The sequence below is a fragment of the Mus pahari genome, chromosome 15, assembly GCF_900095145.1.
Source record: "Mus pahari chromosome 15, PAHARI_EIJ_v1.1, whole genome shotgun sequence".
Lineage (NCBI taxonomy): Eukaryota > Metazoa > Chordata > Mammalia > Rodentia > Muridae > Mus > Mus pahari.
In genome coordinates this window covers 6,764,208-6,781,569 of record NC_034604.1, presented here as the reverse complement: position 1 = coordinate 6,781,569, position 17,362 = coordinate 6,764,208, and the positions used below count along the sequence as shown (strand labels likewise).

The 17,362-nt window shown below is 42.1% G+C and overlaps 1 protein-coding gene across 1 annotated transcript; it reads right to left on the bottom strand.

Annotated features, from left to right (window-relative positions):
* Window positions 1-2,727: 2,727 nt before the first annotated feature.
* On the bottom strand, window positions 2,728-13,282 carry Snrpd1 (small nuclear ribonucleoprotein D1 polypeptide). The gene is made up of 4 exons (XM_021214802.2): window positions 13,157-13,282; window positions 7,294-7,370; window positions 3,893-4,084; window positions 2,728-3,086 (listed from the first exon to the last, which is right to left on the bottom strand). Exons 1-4 carry the CDS (start codon window positions 13,168-13,170, stop codon window positions 3,010-3,012), a joined length of 360 nt encoding a protein of 119 aa, XP_021070461.1. The 5' UTR covers window positions 13,171-13,282; the 3' UTR covers window positions 2,728-3,009.
* Window positions 13,283-17,362: the final 4,080 nt, after the last annotated feature.

Here is a 17,362-nt window from a genome sequence, read left to right as displayed (position 1 = left end):
AAAACAAAAACCAAACAAACAAAAAACCCTGTCTCATAAAACCAAAAAAAAAAAAAAAAAACAAAACACTTGTTCTTGAAGAAGACTGAGGCTTGGTTCCCAAAACCCATATGCACAACTCACTCATTTCACTTCTGACACTCTCTTCTGACCTCTAATACCAGGCACATATGGTACACATACATTTCAACAAAATACATACACCTAAAACAAAAGTATCTATATAAAGTATTAAATCATTATCTCATACATTTTGTTGGATCAGTTATCCTCCAAACAGTAAAATAAGCATGTTGTGTAAATAAGTACTTGGATTTGCCTAATCAGCTAACACACTGTTAAGGCCACTTTGACAGGGTACAAACTGATGGTCAGGGCTAGGATTGCCCAACAAACTTATCTCTCACATGATCTTTTCAATCTTGATATTTGTATGACATTTTCACAGTGGCTACTTTGTTTCAGAGGAGAAAGGCAAAAGCCAATGTGCATATTCATGACATGTCTGTGAAGGTCAGAAAGCTTCCCAGGAATTAGTCACCTCCACCTTTTTACGTGGCACCTGGGGATTACACTTAGATCACCAGGCTTGCTCAGCCTTTACCCACTGTATTAGTTTTACTGCTGTAATAGACACGACCAAGGCAACTCTTACAAGGACATTTAATTGGGGAGCTGGCTTACAGGTTCAGAGGTTCAATCCATTATCAAGGTGGGAGCATGGCAGCATCCAAGCAGGCATGGTGGAGGAGCTGACATTTCTACATCTTCATTTGAATGCTGATGGGAGAAGACTGGCTTCCAGGATGCTAGGATGAGAAGTCTGCCCATGCCCACAGTGACATACCTATTCCAACAAGGCCACACCTTCTAATAGTGCTACTCCTTGGGCCAACAATATATAAACCATCACACACCACAATATATAAACATCACTAAACCATCTCACTCGTCCTTCATTAAACACTGTAAAAATTATTTTGTGTGCATGTTTGTATGTATATGCACAAGCATGCACATGCTACACAAATGTCGGGGAGTTCAGAGTACAACTTGTAGAAATTGCTCTCACCTTCTACGAAGTGGATTCCAAGGATCAAGCTCAGGTTGTCTGGCTCAGTTGCAAGCACCCATTATACACAGAGATCCCCGAGATAGCTCACTAATCCAGACCCTACTTAAAAATGTATGTGCATGGATATCTTCAATACAGTCATGTCTATACCACTGTGAATGCAATGCTCAGAGGCCAGGTAAGGATGTTGGATCCCCTGGAACTGAAGTTACAGAGAGTTATGAAAAGCCATGTGGGTGTGAATGAACTCCATCCTCTGGAAGAACCTGTACTGCTGAGCCATATCTCCAGCCCCAGCACCGCCAATAAATACTAATGATCCTTGTAGAACTTCTCTGTGTGCATAATATGTGAAGACTCATCATGGGTGCTACTTAAGCACGACACTATCCACCTTTTCTAAAATTCAGATTAGGTTAGGCCAGTTGGAGAGCCTCAGCGATCCACTTGTCTCTAAACCCCAAGTGTGGGTTTGAAACTATGTAGATCAGGCTGGCCTTAAATTCATAGAAATCTGCCTGCCTCCTCCAATGCTGGTCCTAAAGGTGTACACCATCACACCTGACTTATGCTTGGCTTTTTTGAATTCTTAGGACTGAGTTCAGATCCTTGTTTATCCTTAACCAAGTACGTTTTACAAATATAACCATCTCCTAGCTCCCAGAAAATTTAATCTAAGAAACAAAACCCATATGTCTACCAAAACTAAAAAATAAAGACTAAGGCTAGATTTTCAAAATGGCTTCCCCTAACATATAATTGGTAATAAGCACTATAAAAATGTATATACTGAGGTGCATCTTTCTCTAAATTTAATTGCCTAAAATAACTTCTGAGTGTGGTAACTCAAACTTGTAATTCCAATTCATGAGAGATGGATGCCCAAGTAGCTGGAGTTCAAGATCAGTTTTGGTTCCACAGAAAATTCAAGGTCGGACAGCTGACCAGCACACTTAGTAGCAGAGGTTCTAACACTCGATTCCCAGCAACCACATGGCACCTCACAACCATCTATAATGGGATCTCATGCCCTCTTCTGGTGTGTAGGCAGAGCACTCATACATAAATAGCTCTCTGGGCACCTGTACTCACATGTATGCACCCAGACATATGCACATGCACACAAGTAAAAATAATAAATTCTTTTTAAAAAGGGAGCCAACAAAAACCTAAAAATTCTTATTACCTGTAAGAATTATTTTGCGTATCAAAACAAGTTTTTCTTTTTTATTATGTCTCCTTATGAGGCCTGGCATGGGGTGCATACCTTTAACTCCCATCACCTGGGAGGCAGAAACAGGCAGATCCTTGTGACTTGAGAGATGAGCCCAGTCTACATAGTGAGTTTCAGGACAGCCAAGGTTATATTCTGTTGATAACTTCCTCTTCAAAAAACACATTAACAAAATCAAAGTTTGTTTTTTACTGACAGAGGGTTTCTCTGTGTAGCCCTGACTTGTCCTAGAACTGACTCTGTAGACCAAGCTGTCCTCGAGCTTAAGAGATCAAGTCCCTCTCTGCCTTCTGAGTGCTTGGGAGTAAAGACATGCACCACCACTGCCAGGCAAAATCATTTATTTTTTGCTTTTACCACTAAAGCTCCATGGAGTAAAACTAAAGAGGATGAGTTTTAGATCTCATCCCATAAGAACTTTATTGAAATACCAAGAACTTATTTCATCTCAAAAGAGGCCCAAATAATGGACTCAAAGAAATCAAACCCATGTTCAGTACATACGTATTTCATGTGTCCAACTCCCCGAACTGAACATACTATGTGAATACAGTAAATACTCACTACAATTTTAATTTGATAATCAACAGACAACTCTGTCCCTACACTTATGTTTATTAAAAACTGACAAACAAACAAAACCTGTACAAAAAATATCCCCAAATTCCTTATCAATTTGAAACAGTAATCTTGAGAGACATTATCGCCTGGGACCCCCTCTTCCTCTGCCGCGACCACGTCCTCTTCCTCTACCCCGGCCTCGGCCTCTTCCTGCAACTAGGGGAAGGAAAAACAAAGCAGGTGAACTCCTCTTCAACAGCACAGTACCCGCCACCACACAGCTTATCCCGAGCTTTTCCCACCTACACCTCTTAAATTAGCAACTAGCTAAAGAAAGCTCTAACTCAGCTTCTCTCAGATATGACCACCATGTAAAAAGCAGGGAGACAAATTTACACCCTGCGCCAGGTTTCTGCTTATTTAATAGGAGCCAAGCACGTTAACCCAAATGGGAGCTTGAAAACTTGTTTGGCTTCTAATCATGACTTAGCCTTGAACACACAGCCATATCTCTAGCTGGTCATCATGAGGACAAAGAAAGGCAAGAAAGCAGAGCACCTATGTGATGCAGTCAGACTGAGGTGTAACACCCCCACCCATGGTCAGAATCAGACGCAGGACATCATGCAGTGATTTGCCACTGAGTGATATCCCCACACCCTGGTAATGCCATACATTTATTTAAAGGCTTGTTTTTAGCCCTGGCTTCCTGGCTTTATAGACCAAGCTGATTTCAAACTTACAGAAATCCACCTGTCTCTGCCTCTCAAGTGCTGGGATTAAAGGTGTACATTTAGTAAAGAAAAACAGCTTTCTAAAGGAACTAGAAATCTAGACTCCATGGAAGAAAAGAGCAGTAGAGAAGACTGGAGGGGCTCTTCTCCACAGCAGCACCAGGAACTCTAAGTAGTGCATGTACTAAGACAAATGTTCTGAGCAACAAAAACACCCTTGTTCACAGATGTACTTTGAACAGTGAGTAAGATTTAAATACGCTATACATAAAGCACCTTCACACTTACCAGCTTCTCTTTTCTTAGATTTCACCTTAGGTTCAACATCCACAAGTAGTGTATCTAGAGGTAAACTGTCTGGTAGAATAAAATACCGAATATTATTGCCTCGAATGCTCAATGTTTCCAACTGTACAGGTTCTCTGTTCTTCAGGGTCATTTTCACAGCTTTAAGGTGTGTATTCATGCTGACGTCTACACCTAAAGGAGGGTGGGGAGATAAAGAAGGCAACGATAAAGAAGGCAATCCTCGAAAGCCCAAAAAGAAGGCAATCAATCTATTGCGCGAAGAGTTGAAATCATACTATAATAAAGAATTTTTTTCTGCTATGTTACAGGTCAAGTTTCTGTGACAACTTAATATATGCACAACGGGGGAAAATGTCATGTCAAAATAAATCAACAATTTTTCCTTCATAAAGTTGTTTCCTAGGCACAATACCTCTGTACAAAGCTGAGGGCACTTACAGAATTGAATGCACTGGTGGTGTGGTTAAGTGACTCCTACAATCTCCGCATTCAAGAGGCTGCGGCACAAGGAATGCATGTGTTCAAGGAAAGCTGGGACAACAAGAAAGAATCTATCTGCTAGACAAAGGAAATGAACACAGCAAGCTATGAAGGAACCATGAGTCCACTACCTTCAGAACTGAATTCTTGTCCCAGGATTAGATAGTGTTTGTGATAAAATCTCCCATTGTCCCCATAACTTCTTACCCAACATTCTATCACGTCATAGGCCTTTCTTCTTAGAAACCTATGGTATTTTTCCCTATCATTAGGAACTCTTCCCCCACTTTCCTGTGTACCCCAAGCTGACCTCAGACTCTCAAGTGCTTCCTCACACTCACCTCAACACCCAGTTTAACATGTCTATTTATTTACTTAAAATGATTTTTAGGGGCTAGAGACATAGCTCAGTGGTAAGTGTGCAGGGCTCTTACAGAGAACCAAGTTTGGTTCCCAGTACCCACATCAGGAGGGTCTGGACCTCCAGCTCCAGAGAGACCCAGTACCTCAGGCCTCCAAAGGCACCTGCACTCACATACATACAGAGTTAAAAACAAATTCTTATCAAAATTAATCTGTATGAGTATGGTTATGTGGGAAGGCAGGTACCTATACGGTACATATCTAGAGATCAGGACAACTCATAAGAATCCGTTCTCTCTTTCCTCTATGTAGATCCTGAGGCATGAACTCAGTTGTCAGGTTTGGCATCAAATCCCTTTACCCACAGGGTTGAGCTGGCACACCCTCTCACCTTGTTTTCTCAGACAGAATGTCTCACAGAACTGGAATTACAGGAACAGGAAGTACCCAGCTTTTGGGGGACCTGCTTGCACAATAAGCACTTTGCCAACTAGGCCCTTTGTCTGGGTCCTTATACCTTTCTAAATGTGAAGGCTTTTATTTTTTGTGGTGCCATAGACTGAATCCAGGACCTCAAGCATGCTAGGTAACTGTTCTATCACCTTATAACCCAGCCTTTAACTGAGCTTGTTTGTATATTTGTTTTTGTTCTGTTAGATAGGCTGTCACTATGCAGCCCAGAGTTGCCTCAAATAAGGGTTCTACCCTAGCCTTCTGAGTGTTGGCATTACAAGCATGAGCCACCATGCCAGGCTAACCTTACTGTTTTTCTCTCCAAAAATTCACTATTACAAATCCTTTCTTTGTTGGGCAGGGGTGGAACGCGCCTTTAATTCTAGCAGAGGCAGGCCAATCTTAGTGAGTTCAATGCCAGCCTGTTCCACAGACCAAGTTCCAGGACAGTCAGCTATACTGAAAAAAATCTATCTCAAAAACAAAACAAAACAAAACACCCCCACAAAACCCAATAACAAATGCTTTTCTCTTTATCCAAAAGAAGGAAGTTCTCTTCGTTCCTAGACAGCCTTAATACATTCCCTCTCCTCCATATGCTTATATATGTGTATATTCATATGAGATACAGAAACTTGTGTTAGGGTTTTGTTTTGTTTCTGGATTAGTTTTCATCATTAGATTTTAACAGGGGTTGGGAGGGGGCGCAAACATGCCACTCTGGGGTTTGGGAATGGAGCTCAGCTGGTAGAGTACTTCCTTAGCATACATGAAGTGCTGGCTTCAATCCCCATCGCTAAAGAAAGAGGTATGGTGGTACATATCTGTAATACCAACAGCCAGGAGCTAGAGGCACAAAACCAGAAGAAGGCCATCTTCAAATATACACAGTGAGTTTGAAGCCGGGATACATAAATCCTGCATCTAAAAAAGGATGATGAGGAGGAAAAGGAGGCGATCTTTCCCAATGCTGCTCCACAGGGAACAGACCAAATCCCTACTCAAGGAACTTTAACAAGGGTAGCCACAGTACATCCTTAGATATGGAAATTTGGCATATCTAAAAAGGTAAATAGGCAAGTTCCATTCACAGTCCTGAAAACTTCTAGAAAAACCACAAAATGCCATCCCATTTTCTCCTGGCTTACTAAAACATTGGACCTACCTATTAAAAACGTACACATCTACAAGGTCAGTATTTCAGAGAATAGAACATGTTAAGATACTATTTTTCAGCCGGGCGTGGTGGCGCATGCCTTTAATCCCAGCACTTGGGAGGCAGAGGCAGATGGATTTCTGAGTTTGAGGCCAGCCTGGTCTACAGAGTGAGTTCCAGGACAGCCAGGGCTACACAGAGAAACCCTGACTCAAAAAACCAAAGACAAAAAAAGATACTTTTCCCCCTCTGATAACCACTTTTAAAAAAGTCTTAGGGGACAAACAGGAGAGGATAATGAAGGATGAACAATGATAAAAACGTGTGCATAATACCATAATAAAAAATCATATATAATTAACATTGGCCAATAACCTACAGTCAAATGTGAAACACAGAAGTAATAAAAGTACAAGTCTCAGAGGTGTGTTGGAAGAAGCAACATTCTATGCAGAAGAACACACACACAAGCAAAGGTATACAAGGCAAGAAAACAGAAGCAGCACCTGGCAATTTGGTCTGGATGTAGTGCAAGAATGTAAGATGGGCTGGAGAGATGGCTAAGCAGGTAAAAGCACTGGTTGCTCTCCCAAAGGACCTGGGTCCAATTCCCAGCACCCACTTGGCAGCTCACAACTCCAATGTAACTCCAGTTCCAGGAATCTGATACTTTACACAGACAGACAATACCCTCACACAGGCAGACATGCAGGCAAAACATGAGTGTACATAAAATAAAATTTTTTAATAAGATGAAGCTTAAATAAGGTCCATTCAGTAATTCAGACAAAAAGAATGTGGACCTGCACTACAACAATGGTCATTAAACCACCAAAAGGAAGAAAACAACAAAACCTCTCCAGTGGGTGGACCATGGGAAAGAAAAACCTTAAACAGAAACATTACAGAAACAATCCAACCTTCTTACCTGTGATTGTTCCATGGACTTGTGTCCCATTCTTCAATTCAATGGTTACAGTTTCATGACTCAATTTCATCAAAAATCTATAGAAACAAAAATAAAGTCCCAATTTTTTACCTTAACATTGTTTTTGTGAAGTTGGTGGAGTAAAATGCTAGAGATCAAAACTCTCTAAATTGCTACTACATTAGTTCATACGGGATCTGAATAATAGCTAACTCAGCAGTTAAGAGCACTCTTGTCTCTTGTAGAGGATAAGGTTTGAGTCCCAGAACTCATATGGAAGCTCACAACCATCTGTTACCTTTGCTCCAAAGGATCGGGAGACCTATTCTGACTTTCATAGGCACCAGACAAATTTGTGATGTACATACACATATACATACATGCAGATAAAATATTCACACATAAAATAAACATATCTTTAAAACAATCCTTCATCATCATCATAATATACACAGTGCTTAACTTTTTCTAAACTAAACTCATAAACTTACAAAGAATAATAAAGTAATAAACTGTCATTTGGCATCTGAACATCTACCACAGGCGTCCTTTTTGGCTTCACTGGACCACACTGGATGAAAAATTGTCCAACCTGCAGACCACTCAAATTGTTTATTTGTCAAGATAATGAATGCCATCTGCAAAGCTCACACCCAAGTCTGTAAATTTGTGTTGAGCCATAATCATAGCTGTCCTGAGCGCCCGACTAGAAAATACTAGGAAAAATTATTACAAAATAGCCTTAAATGAAGATATGTGAAGATCCTAGAGTAAGTAGCATTAGGTGTGGTGGTGTGTCTTTTAATTCCAGTACTTACAAGACAGGCAGATGGGTCTCTGTGAACTGGAGGCCAGCCTGTTCTACATAGTGACAGTGACACTGTCTCAACAAAAGATCCTAGACTAATTTTCAGCCACGAAAAGGATAAAGCTGATAGCATAAGATTACATGGTAGAAATAAAGAACCCCTCTTTTCACTTCCTGCATTCTTGGTGAATTGGGCTATTATTCTAAGCATAAATGTAAGCATAAATGTAAGATTCTACTTTACACAAAGTAAGCTATTCTTCAATGGAATCTATAATACTAGGAGCTTATTTAGCAGTTTACGTTGGAGATGATTCCCTATAAATAAATATCCCAAGAGCTAGATAGTAGTCCACTCTATGAAAATGACAAGTTATCCCACTGTGAATGATGTTTTCAACTTTCTGTCATACCAACCCATTTATGCAAGCCCTCACCAGTAACAATTAACAATCTCCCAATTTTCTATACAAAAAACAAAAACAGGTGGGGGAGGAGTGTTGTAAAGAGACATAGCAAGATGGTATCCACTGAGAGTATAGCACTTACTGCCAAACCTGAGGATCCCAAATGATGACTGATTCCTTTTAGGGTCCTTTGATCTTCGTGTGTACACACACAGTGATGTCAACCCCACCCCCACAAATAAACACAATTTTTTTTTTGAGACAGGATTTCTGTGTGTAGCCGTGGATGCCCTGGAGCTCACTCTACAGACCAGGATGGGCTTGAATTTACAGAGATTATTCTGCTTCTGCTTCCTAATGGGGTGTGACACCCTCCACCCTGTTAATAAGTATAATCTCAAAAACAAAACAAAACTAAACCATGGTAGCACACCCTTTAATACAGCTCTCGGGAGGCAGAGGCAGGAGGATCTCTGTGAGTTCATGGCCAGCCTGGGCTACACGGTGAGCACCAGCCCCCCACCCCCCAAACCAATCATCACCACCAACAAAATCAGTTATTTCATTAAAATACCGAGCAGCACCATCGTGATGCCTCAGCAGGTACAAGTACTATACTGGCTGGGACCTGGAGGAAACAAAAACAAAGTCCCAAAAAAACTGTCTTATAACACACCTGTGCACCCACTGTGTGCACTAAAGTCCCCAAACTGTCTTATAACACACCCGTGCACCCGCTGTGTGCACTAACACACACAAATAGTTATTTATTTTCTAAAGAGCAAAGCTAAGAAAAATGTATGCTTGTAATCCTAGCATTTGGAAATTTCTTTTGAGTTTGAAACCAGTCTGGCTGAATGAAATATTTCGGGAGGGAGGGAGGGAGAGAGAGAGAGAGAGAGGAAGAAAAAGGAGGAGGAGGAAGGAGGAAGAGAAGGAGAAGAAGAGGGGAGGAGAAGAGAAGAAAGAGGAAAAGAAAAAATGAATGAAAGAAAAAGAAAAGAGAGGGGACACTAGAGATGGTTGAGAGAGAACAGACTGCTATTCCAGAGGACCTATATGGAGCTCACAACTCTGCAGCTCTTGATCGAGGGGATCCAACACTTTCTTCTGGTCTCCATAGACATCAGACAAACATGTTGTGTATAGACAAAACCATCATATATATAAAATAAATCTTTATAAAAATAAAGACAGAAAGGAGTAAAACAGGGTCTCAGACTTTAACAGGCCTTAAGACCTAACCAATTCCATGATGGAAGTACCATTCAGGCTGTGCAGACAGTACCACCCACCAAAACTAAACAAAGCCCCAGTCCATCAAAGTTTAGTTATAGGAAAGTCTCTAAATGTATTAATCTTGCTTCTTGGTGTATTTCTGCTTCTGATTAACTCTTCTTGCGAATTGACATACGTCAACCTAGGACATGGTTTTTGTGCTTAAAAAGCTTATCCCAAGAAAGGTTCAGTGCTACACTAGGACCCTGAACATTGCTAATAGGCTTTCTATTGGCTTAAACCCATGTCCAAGCCGTATTCTCTGGTGACTAGCCCACAACAGGAAAAAGGAGGAGAAAAAAGCAAGTAGCAGCAATTTGCTTGAGACTTGATGTGCTTCATGAATATAGAAAGTCTGTATTTCTTGAATTGCTTATACATTATTCATACACTCTTTTCTTTTCTATCAGTCCATCACTGATCTGACTACAAACTCCAAGGGCATAACACCACACAGCTGGCTTTTTCTTTTAATTTTTTTTATTTTTGTACTTTTTATTTTCTTTGTATGAGTGTTTTGCCTGTTTGTATGTATGTGTACATGTACGTGTCCCTGGTGCCGATAGATGCCAGAAGAGTGCATTGGATTCCCTGGACAGCTGAAAATTGCTATGTGGGTCCCAGGAATTGAACTCAGATCCTCTGGAAGAGCAGCCAGTGCTCTCAATCTAAGCATCTCTCCACTGTATTCTATTACAACCCTTCTGGAGCACAGGCTTTAAGGTGATGTTTCCCAGACCAAGACTGTAAAAAACATTCTCTTCTTTTACTTTATTAATATTCAGGAATGTAACCCATCAGGAATTCTACATTATCACTCATGCTTTATTTTAGCCAAATGGCAATGGAATGATAATCTACAATATCATCTAATAACACTTCATATTCAGATTTTCCAGTCTTTGGTTTCGAGACAGGGTTTCTCTGTATAGCCTTGGCTGTCCTGGAACTCACTCTGTAGACCAGGCTGGTCTTGAACTCAGAAATCCGCCTGTCTCTGCCTCCCAAGTGCTGGGATTAAAGGCATGCACCACCACTGCCCGGCTAAGATTTTCCAGTCTTATTTTTTCTACTACAATATCCACTGTACACTACTATAACACCCACTACAGTAAACTGCACAAGTGATATTACCTATTCCATTCTCCCATGAAAGTAAACGGCACGACTTTTCTCTAGTAACACACACCAAGTACGGGCTGAATGTTTCAGCAACCTTAAACTACTACATTAAAAACATCATTTTGCCAGGCATGGTGGCAAAGACTTAATTCCAGCACTCAGAAAGGAAGAGGTGGGGAGAACAGGGTCCTTTTGTGAAGAAAATATTCTGCTACAGAATTCCTTTCCGATATCTAGAGATGCTGGTTGGTGGCAGTGCATGCCTCTAATCCCAGCACTCGGGAGGAAGAAACAGGGTGAGTCTCAGTCTAATGTCAGCTGAGGTACAGAGTAGTTTCATAGAGAGGTTTTAGGTCAGGTAGCACAACTTGGTGAGACCCTGTCTCAATATAAAAGTAAAAAGAGGCCAAGGAACACATAAACTCAAATTATTTTCCAGCGAATCCTTCATTTTGTAAATTCTCTTCTTACTTTTGTTTTCTGTGTAGCCCTGGCTGTACTAGAACTCCCTCTGTACAGCATGCTGGCCTTGAACGCAGAGAAAATGTGGGGATTCAAGGCATGGGCCACCATCATCTAGCTGTGAATTCTTTTCTTAATGAGACTGGCACATCAAACAGTAAGGTATATGGGTCCTTTTAGTAACCAAATTTTTCCTATTTGAACAGAAAACCAAAGAGAACTGGATAGTGAGAAGTATCTCCATTTAGAAAAAATTAAGAAACCTGACAACTTACCAGACGCCAGGAGGATTAAGAGAAAATAGCCAAGCACACTTCCTAAGTTTGGGCAAGGTGGCAACGGGATAAAGGACAATACAATCCCATTAACTAATGCACAAATAAGAAAGGCCACACCAAAAGTGCAAAACAGTCAACCATTTTCACAGGGCAAAAAAACATTCTCCCCAGGGGCTGGCGAGATGGCTCTTCCAAAGGTCCTGAGTTCTAATCCCAGCAATCACATAGTGGCTCACAAAGACCCGTATGGAGATCTGACGCCCTCGGATGTCAGCTACAGTGTACTTATTTATAATAATAAATCAATCTTTGGGCCAGAGCAAACAGGATTGCCCTTTGCAAGCAGAGGTCCTAAAATTCAATTCCCATCAATTCCTAACAACTACATGAAGGCTCCCAACCATCTGTACTGCTACAAATCCAAGACAAATCACAGCAGCAGCAGCAGAATGAGCACCTGCCTAGGATGCTGGCAAAGTCATCATAATAGAACTTTCAATGAGATAAACATAAAAGTTACTACTGCAAATACATTATAGTCCATATCAGGGAGTAAAGAAACGGCAAGTCGAAGCATTCTACCTATGTTACAGTCCAAATACAAATGAATTGGGGTGAGCTCAAGGTTAAGTGACTATTAGAAGCTCTCTGCGTGCCATCCCCAGAACAGGGGAAGAACATTTTTTTTTAACCTTAAATGCCTTCACTACAAATTCCTCCTGAACTGATTTTTTTATTTTTTTAATTTCAAGCAGGTCTATAAGTCATCTATTTCGCCGTCACCATTAAAAAAAACTTCAAAAACTTAAAAAAAAAAAAAATCTTGTGAACTGTGTACAACTTCTTCAGAAGGTGTTCAATGGCATTCTGGTCAACTACAATAGTCTTGACTCAACAAGAAACTAAATATTTCTAGTTATTTGCTTAGATATATGCCTCAGGCTTGACCAAAGCCTGTTCGTTTGGAATTAAACCAAACATGCCTCTAGTTAGGCTCCACTTCCGATATTATCTATGCAGGCGAAATTAATGTGTTATCTTCGGTCCCATCCTCGGACATTTTGTCTTTCCTGATTTAGAAGCCTACACTAACCAGTTACATACTTCGTATAACTGGTCAAGATTCAGGAGAACTTAGTCTAAAACGTCTTGCAGATCCGCGTCGTCATTTGCAGATAAAACCAGGCTAGGTCTACTAAGTCCTCCTCAGTGCAAATGGTCCGATTCGCCACGAAAACCGGCCACTGCTCCGTTTAAGCTGCCGGATACTAGGTGGGCAGAGGCGGCTCGGCCCCTCCACTCCTGGGACACCGGCGGGGTCTGCGCGCTGGTCCCCGGCCCGGGCTCCGGGCGGCCGGCAGGGCGCGGCGGGGCCGGCGGCCTGAGGCCGTTAGCAGGCCGCGCGCACGCGGCTTTCCCGCCTCCCTGGGAGCACAGCCGCCCGGCCTCCCAAGCCGACCCCAAACCCTCCACGCGTGGCCCTCGCCCGGCGGGGGTACCCTCCTCACCTCACGAGCTTCATCCTAGCGACGCAGTTCTCCCTTCTGGCCCGACTGTTCACGGAATTCAGGCTCCAGAGACCCACGGACTAGGGTTATGAATGGCCGGAAAAGCGCGCGGAGGCCTGCGGACGCGCGACGAGAACGCGGAAGCTGCGCTGCCTTCCGGCCACCGGGAGGGCGACAGCGGCCCCTAGCGGCGGGAGGAGTGCTTTGCACCTTCGGAGGGCGAGAGGGCTGCTGGACGACATCTTCTGCAGGATTCCGAGACCGGTTAGGAAGTTATTAAAAGTACTTGTGAAGGCCTGGAACTTTCACATGTTAAAGGAAGAGAAGTTCTGAAAGAAGCCCACTAAGATTCGAGTTTAATACTTGGGATTCACATGTTGGAAGCAGGGAACTCAGTCCTGCAAGTTGTCCTTACTTGGCTTGACATTAAGCTAAGCCAATCAAATCTTTGGACAAAATGGGTTTCCTTTGGGGATGTGAGTTGTACTAATCCAAGAGTTGCAGGGCACCTTCTTAGAACTAGGAAAACCATTCTCTCAGGACAGGGTTTTAAATAAACCTTTCATTTTATATATAGTAATTCCTTCGACTTAAAAAATGTATGTGGATATTTCAGTTAAAGTTAAAACAAAAAATTCAACACCTTATTTGCAAGAACCACACTGTTAAATGTAGTTACTCAACATATACATTTGTATCTAATTACAAACATAGAGCAAATAATTTCCACTATCAAGAAATTTGGATGATATTAGTTTATTATCATTTGATTCTATAATTTATTATATATGGCTCTCAGAAGAATATCGTGTCTGAAAGCAAGGAAATACAACTGCTTGCTGCACTCTCCAATATCTAAACTACCATTTTCATGGAACGTGATTTTGTCACAAAACACCCCTGTCCCCATGTATGGGAACTGTCCCAAGGGTCAATGAGACCAAAGAAAGAGGCAGGCAAGTCCTGAATTGCAGTGTGCAGTTTATGGGTGACTTATAACAGAAGAATGGGCCTGGTCATCAAGAAAAGCACAGAGGTCCTTGTAATTTGGGTTAGAAGATATGTGGGTTATAAAACAGGAAAAGTTATTTCAGAGCTAGGCATGGTGGTCCAACTTTGGGGCTAGCATGTACCAGAGACTCTATCTCGAACCTTCCTTTTCCTCTAAAAAGAGATTTCACCCAAGTAAGATTATACCTCATCTATTTCAAGCTAATCGGAGCCAGATACATCCTTAGTCCAAGGTCTGGGCAGAAAGTTTCACACAACTCTCGGATGATTTTGTCTACTTTATGCTGGAAAGTCAACCAGGGGTAATTTTAATAGTTTCCACTCAAAATAATTTTAGTAATGGCAAGATAAATCTACAGTTCTTGATTGATATTTACCAACAATTAAATACCTCCCTCCATTAAAATGCATGCTTTAGAGCCGGGCGTGGTGGCGCATGCCTTTAATCCCAGCACTTGAGTGGGGGGCAATGTGCCCATTTAAAGAATTTGTCATGATAAGCAAGAACAGAAAACTACACCCTGAGTCAGAGATGTAGCTCAATTGCTAGTGTCTGCCTAGCATGCAATGTGCTCAGTCTCCAGCACAGCATAAACTGGATGTGGCAGTACATGTCTGTAATCGCAGCACTCGGGAGATAGAAGCAGGAAGAGCACATAGTGAGTTCCAGTGCAGCCTAAACTTCATGAAACCCCACCTCAATAATCAAAAACACACAAGTTTGGGGCCATCGAGGAAAACAAAATGGTAAAAAGTCCAGAAGACAGAGTCACAGTTCTCAGTTTAGCCAGAGACCATAAGTGTGGGCCACAGCCTTTGTCTCAAGCATGGGCAGACACCAAAGCGGAACCAATCGGAACTTTCTCCCAGGACTTCATTCTACTGAGATTACTTTGCACTGAGATTAGGTAACCTCTGTCAAGTTGTCAGAAGAGCCTACTTGAGAATGAATGCAGGTAAAAGAAGAGGGTGTAGAGTAGAAGGTTCGAGCACACTTCTAAGCCTTGAAGCCCCATCAATCCCTGAGCTCAAAATTCCACCAGTCCCTGAGCTTGCCCTAAGATCAGGACTTGAAATCCCACTAATCCCAACCCTGGAAATCTCCACTCTGGAAATCCGCACCCCGAGACACCTTATAAGCCTGATTGCTGCTCAGGTCTCTGATGCTTCTCTCCCAAGCAGAGGCAGCTACCCTCCTCTTTTTGAGCTTTCTAGTGTAGTGTGTGATATGTTTATAAAAAGATAAAGAGAGAGGGGATATGTTCTATGGAGGTGTAGTCAGGTATGGTGGAAGGGGGTGCCTAAGCAGGCCCATGCTGAAATCCCTTCCCCATGAGGGACCAGCTACATAACAGAATAGTATAGAATAGAGTTTATTCAGGGCATGGGGAGGGGAGTTAAGAGGGTAACAGAGGCAGAGGAAGGGAGGGAGGGAGGGAAGAGGAGAAGAGATGTAGAGGCCAGCCATTAGCACATAGAGAGAGATGGGGGAGGGAATGCGAGCAGGAATAGAAGAGCAAGGGAGGAGCCCGAGAGAAAGGAGGGGGCAAGCAGCCCTTTTATAGTGAGTCAGGCACACCTGGCTGTTGCCAAGTAACTGTGGGGCAGAGCTTAGACAAAATGCTAACAGTGTAACTTTGTGGTATGTCTTGGCTCCCAACTGCATACTTTCCCCTCAGAATTATAATGCTTACATAATCTGAGTCTTGGGTTTCAGGATGGCCTGAGGTCATCTGCTCCCCAGCAGTCTCCAGTTATAGTAGGAAAAGAAGACTTTTTAGATGTTGCTTGTATTCGTATTCGTTTCAGGTGAATTTCAATCATTTCAAACTGATGGGAGCTGGCTAATTTTTTATTTGGATTATCAAACATTACCCACCCCCCCCCCTTTTGCATTGGATTCTATTACAGATGGTTGTGAGCCACTATGTGGATGCTGGGAATTGAACCCGGGACATCTGGAAGAGTAGTCAGTGCTCTTAACCTCTGAGCCATCTCTCCGGTCCCTTTCTCTCTTTTAAGAAAAACAAAAATCAAAAACACTACAATTTTATGTGGGTATGTGATGGGGAAAGTTAAATTATAGAACTTTTCCCAGGGAGACACCAAACATTCATCTACTCACCTCAGATTGGGAACCCTTGAAGACTAAAGTATAGATATCGCCCAAATTCAATTTAGTGAACCAGTGAGTCTTACTGGGGTTCCATACAGGAATGTGGGTGAAGTTTTACTTACATGAACCAAGAATGACACAAAGACAAAACCCTCTCCAGCATGGGTGAAAACTCACACATCTAGGAACCTGGAATACACTGCACAGCATGTAGGCAGCTCAACAGGTTGAAGAGTGTCTTCCAGGTGCCGAAGTTGGACTAAATCTGTTGTAGTTTGAAAGAAAATGGCCCCCATAAGTCAATAAGGAGTGGCATTATTAGAGGTGTGGCCTTGTAGAAGGAAGTGTGTCACTGTGGAGGCAGGCTTTGGGGTCTCTTACTCTCAAGCTACACTCAGCTTGTGGATCAAGATATAGAACTCTCAGCTTTTTTTCCAGCAGCATGTCTGCTTGCATGCCACCATGCTTCTTGCCATGACAATAATGAACTAAGCATCTCAAACTGTAAGCCAGCCCACTAAAATGTTTTCCTTTATAAGAGATGCCATGGTCATGGTGTTTCTTCACAGCAATACAACTCTAACTAAGATAAAAAACCTCTTCCAGGAAGTTCATCTGGTCTGTATCTTCCAAGTAGCTGGTTCATCAGTCTTAAGAGTCCTCTTTTGCAGCCGGGCTTATCTGAGCGTCCTTTTTGCAGCTTGGCTCTGCCCTTCTGAGACAGACACTCAGCTTTTATTGCCTATTCTGGCAGGGAGGGGTCTAGTGAATCTAGTCAGTTTCAGGGACTTCCTGAAGTTATTTTGAGTTGTTTACTTTCTTGCTTAAGGAGCTTCCTGTAGGGTGGAATGTTTTAATCTCGAAGGAAACTGTTACACCACAGGGAATGCTAGGGCACATGTATGGAAAACAGAACAAATTGTTGGAGTGGTTCTCTTTCTACCTTGTGGATTATAAGGATCAATTCAGGTGTCCAACTTGGTAGCAAGCTCCTGCATTTATCTGCTGAGCCATCTTCCTGGCCTATTGGTGGTGTTGTTTTGTTTGGTTTCAAACCATTAACATTTTTATTGTTATTG

What these genes read in the sequence shown, in the direction of transcription:
- Snrpd1 (XM_021214802.2), bottom strand. An exon ending in AGTCCATGGAACAATCACAG is followed by an intron (nt 4,085 to 7,293) that starts GTAAGAAGGTTG and finishes ACCCTCCTTTAG; the next exon opens with GTGTAGACGTCAGCATGAAT. An exon ending in ATCTAAGAAAAGAGAAGCTG is followed by an intron (nt 3,087 to 3,892) that starts GTAAGTGTGAAG and finishes TCCTTCCCCTAG; the next exon opens with TTGCAGGAAGAGGCCGAGGC.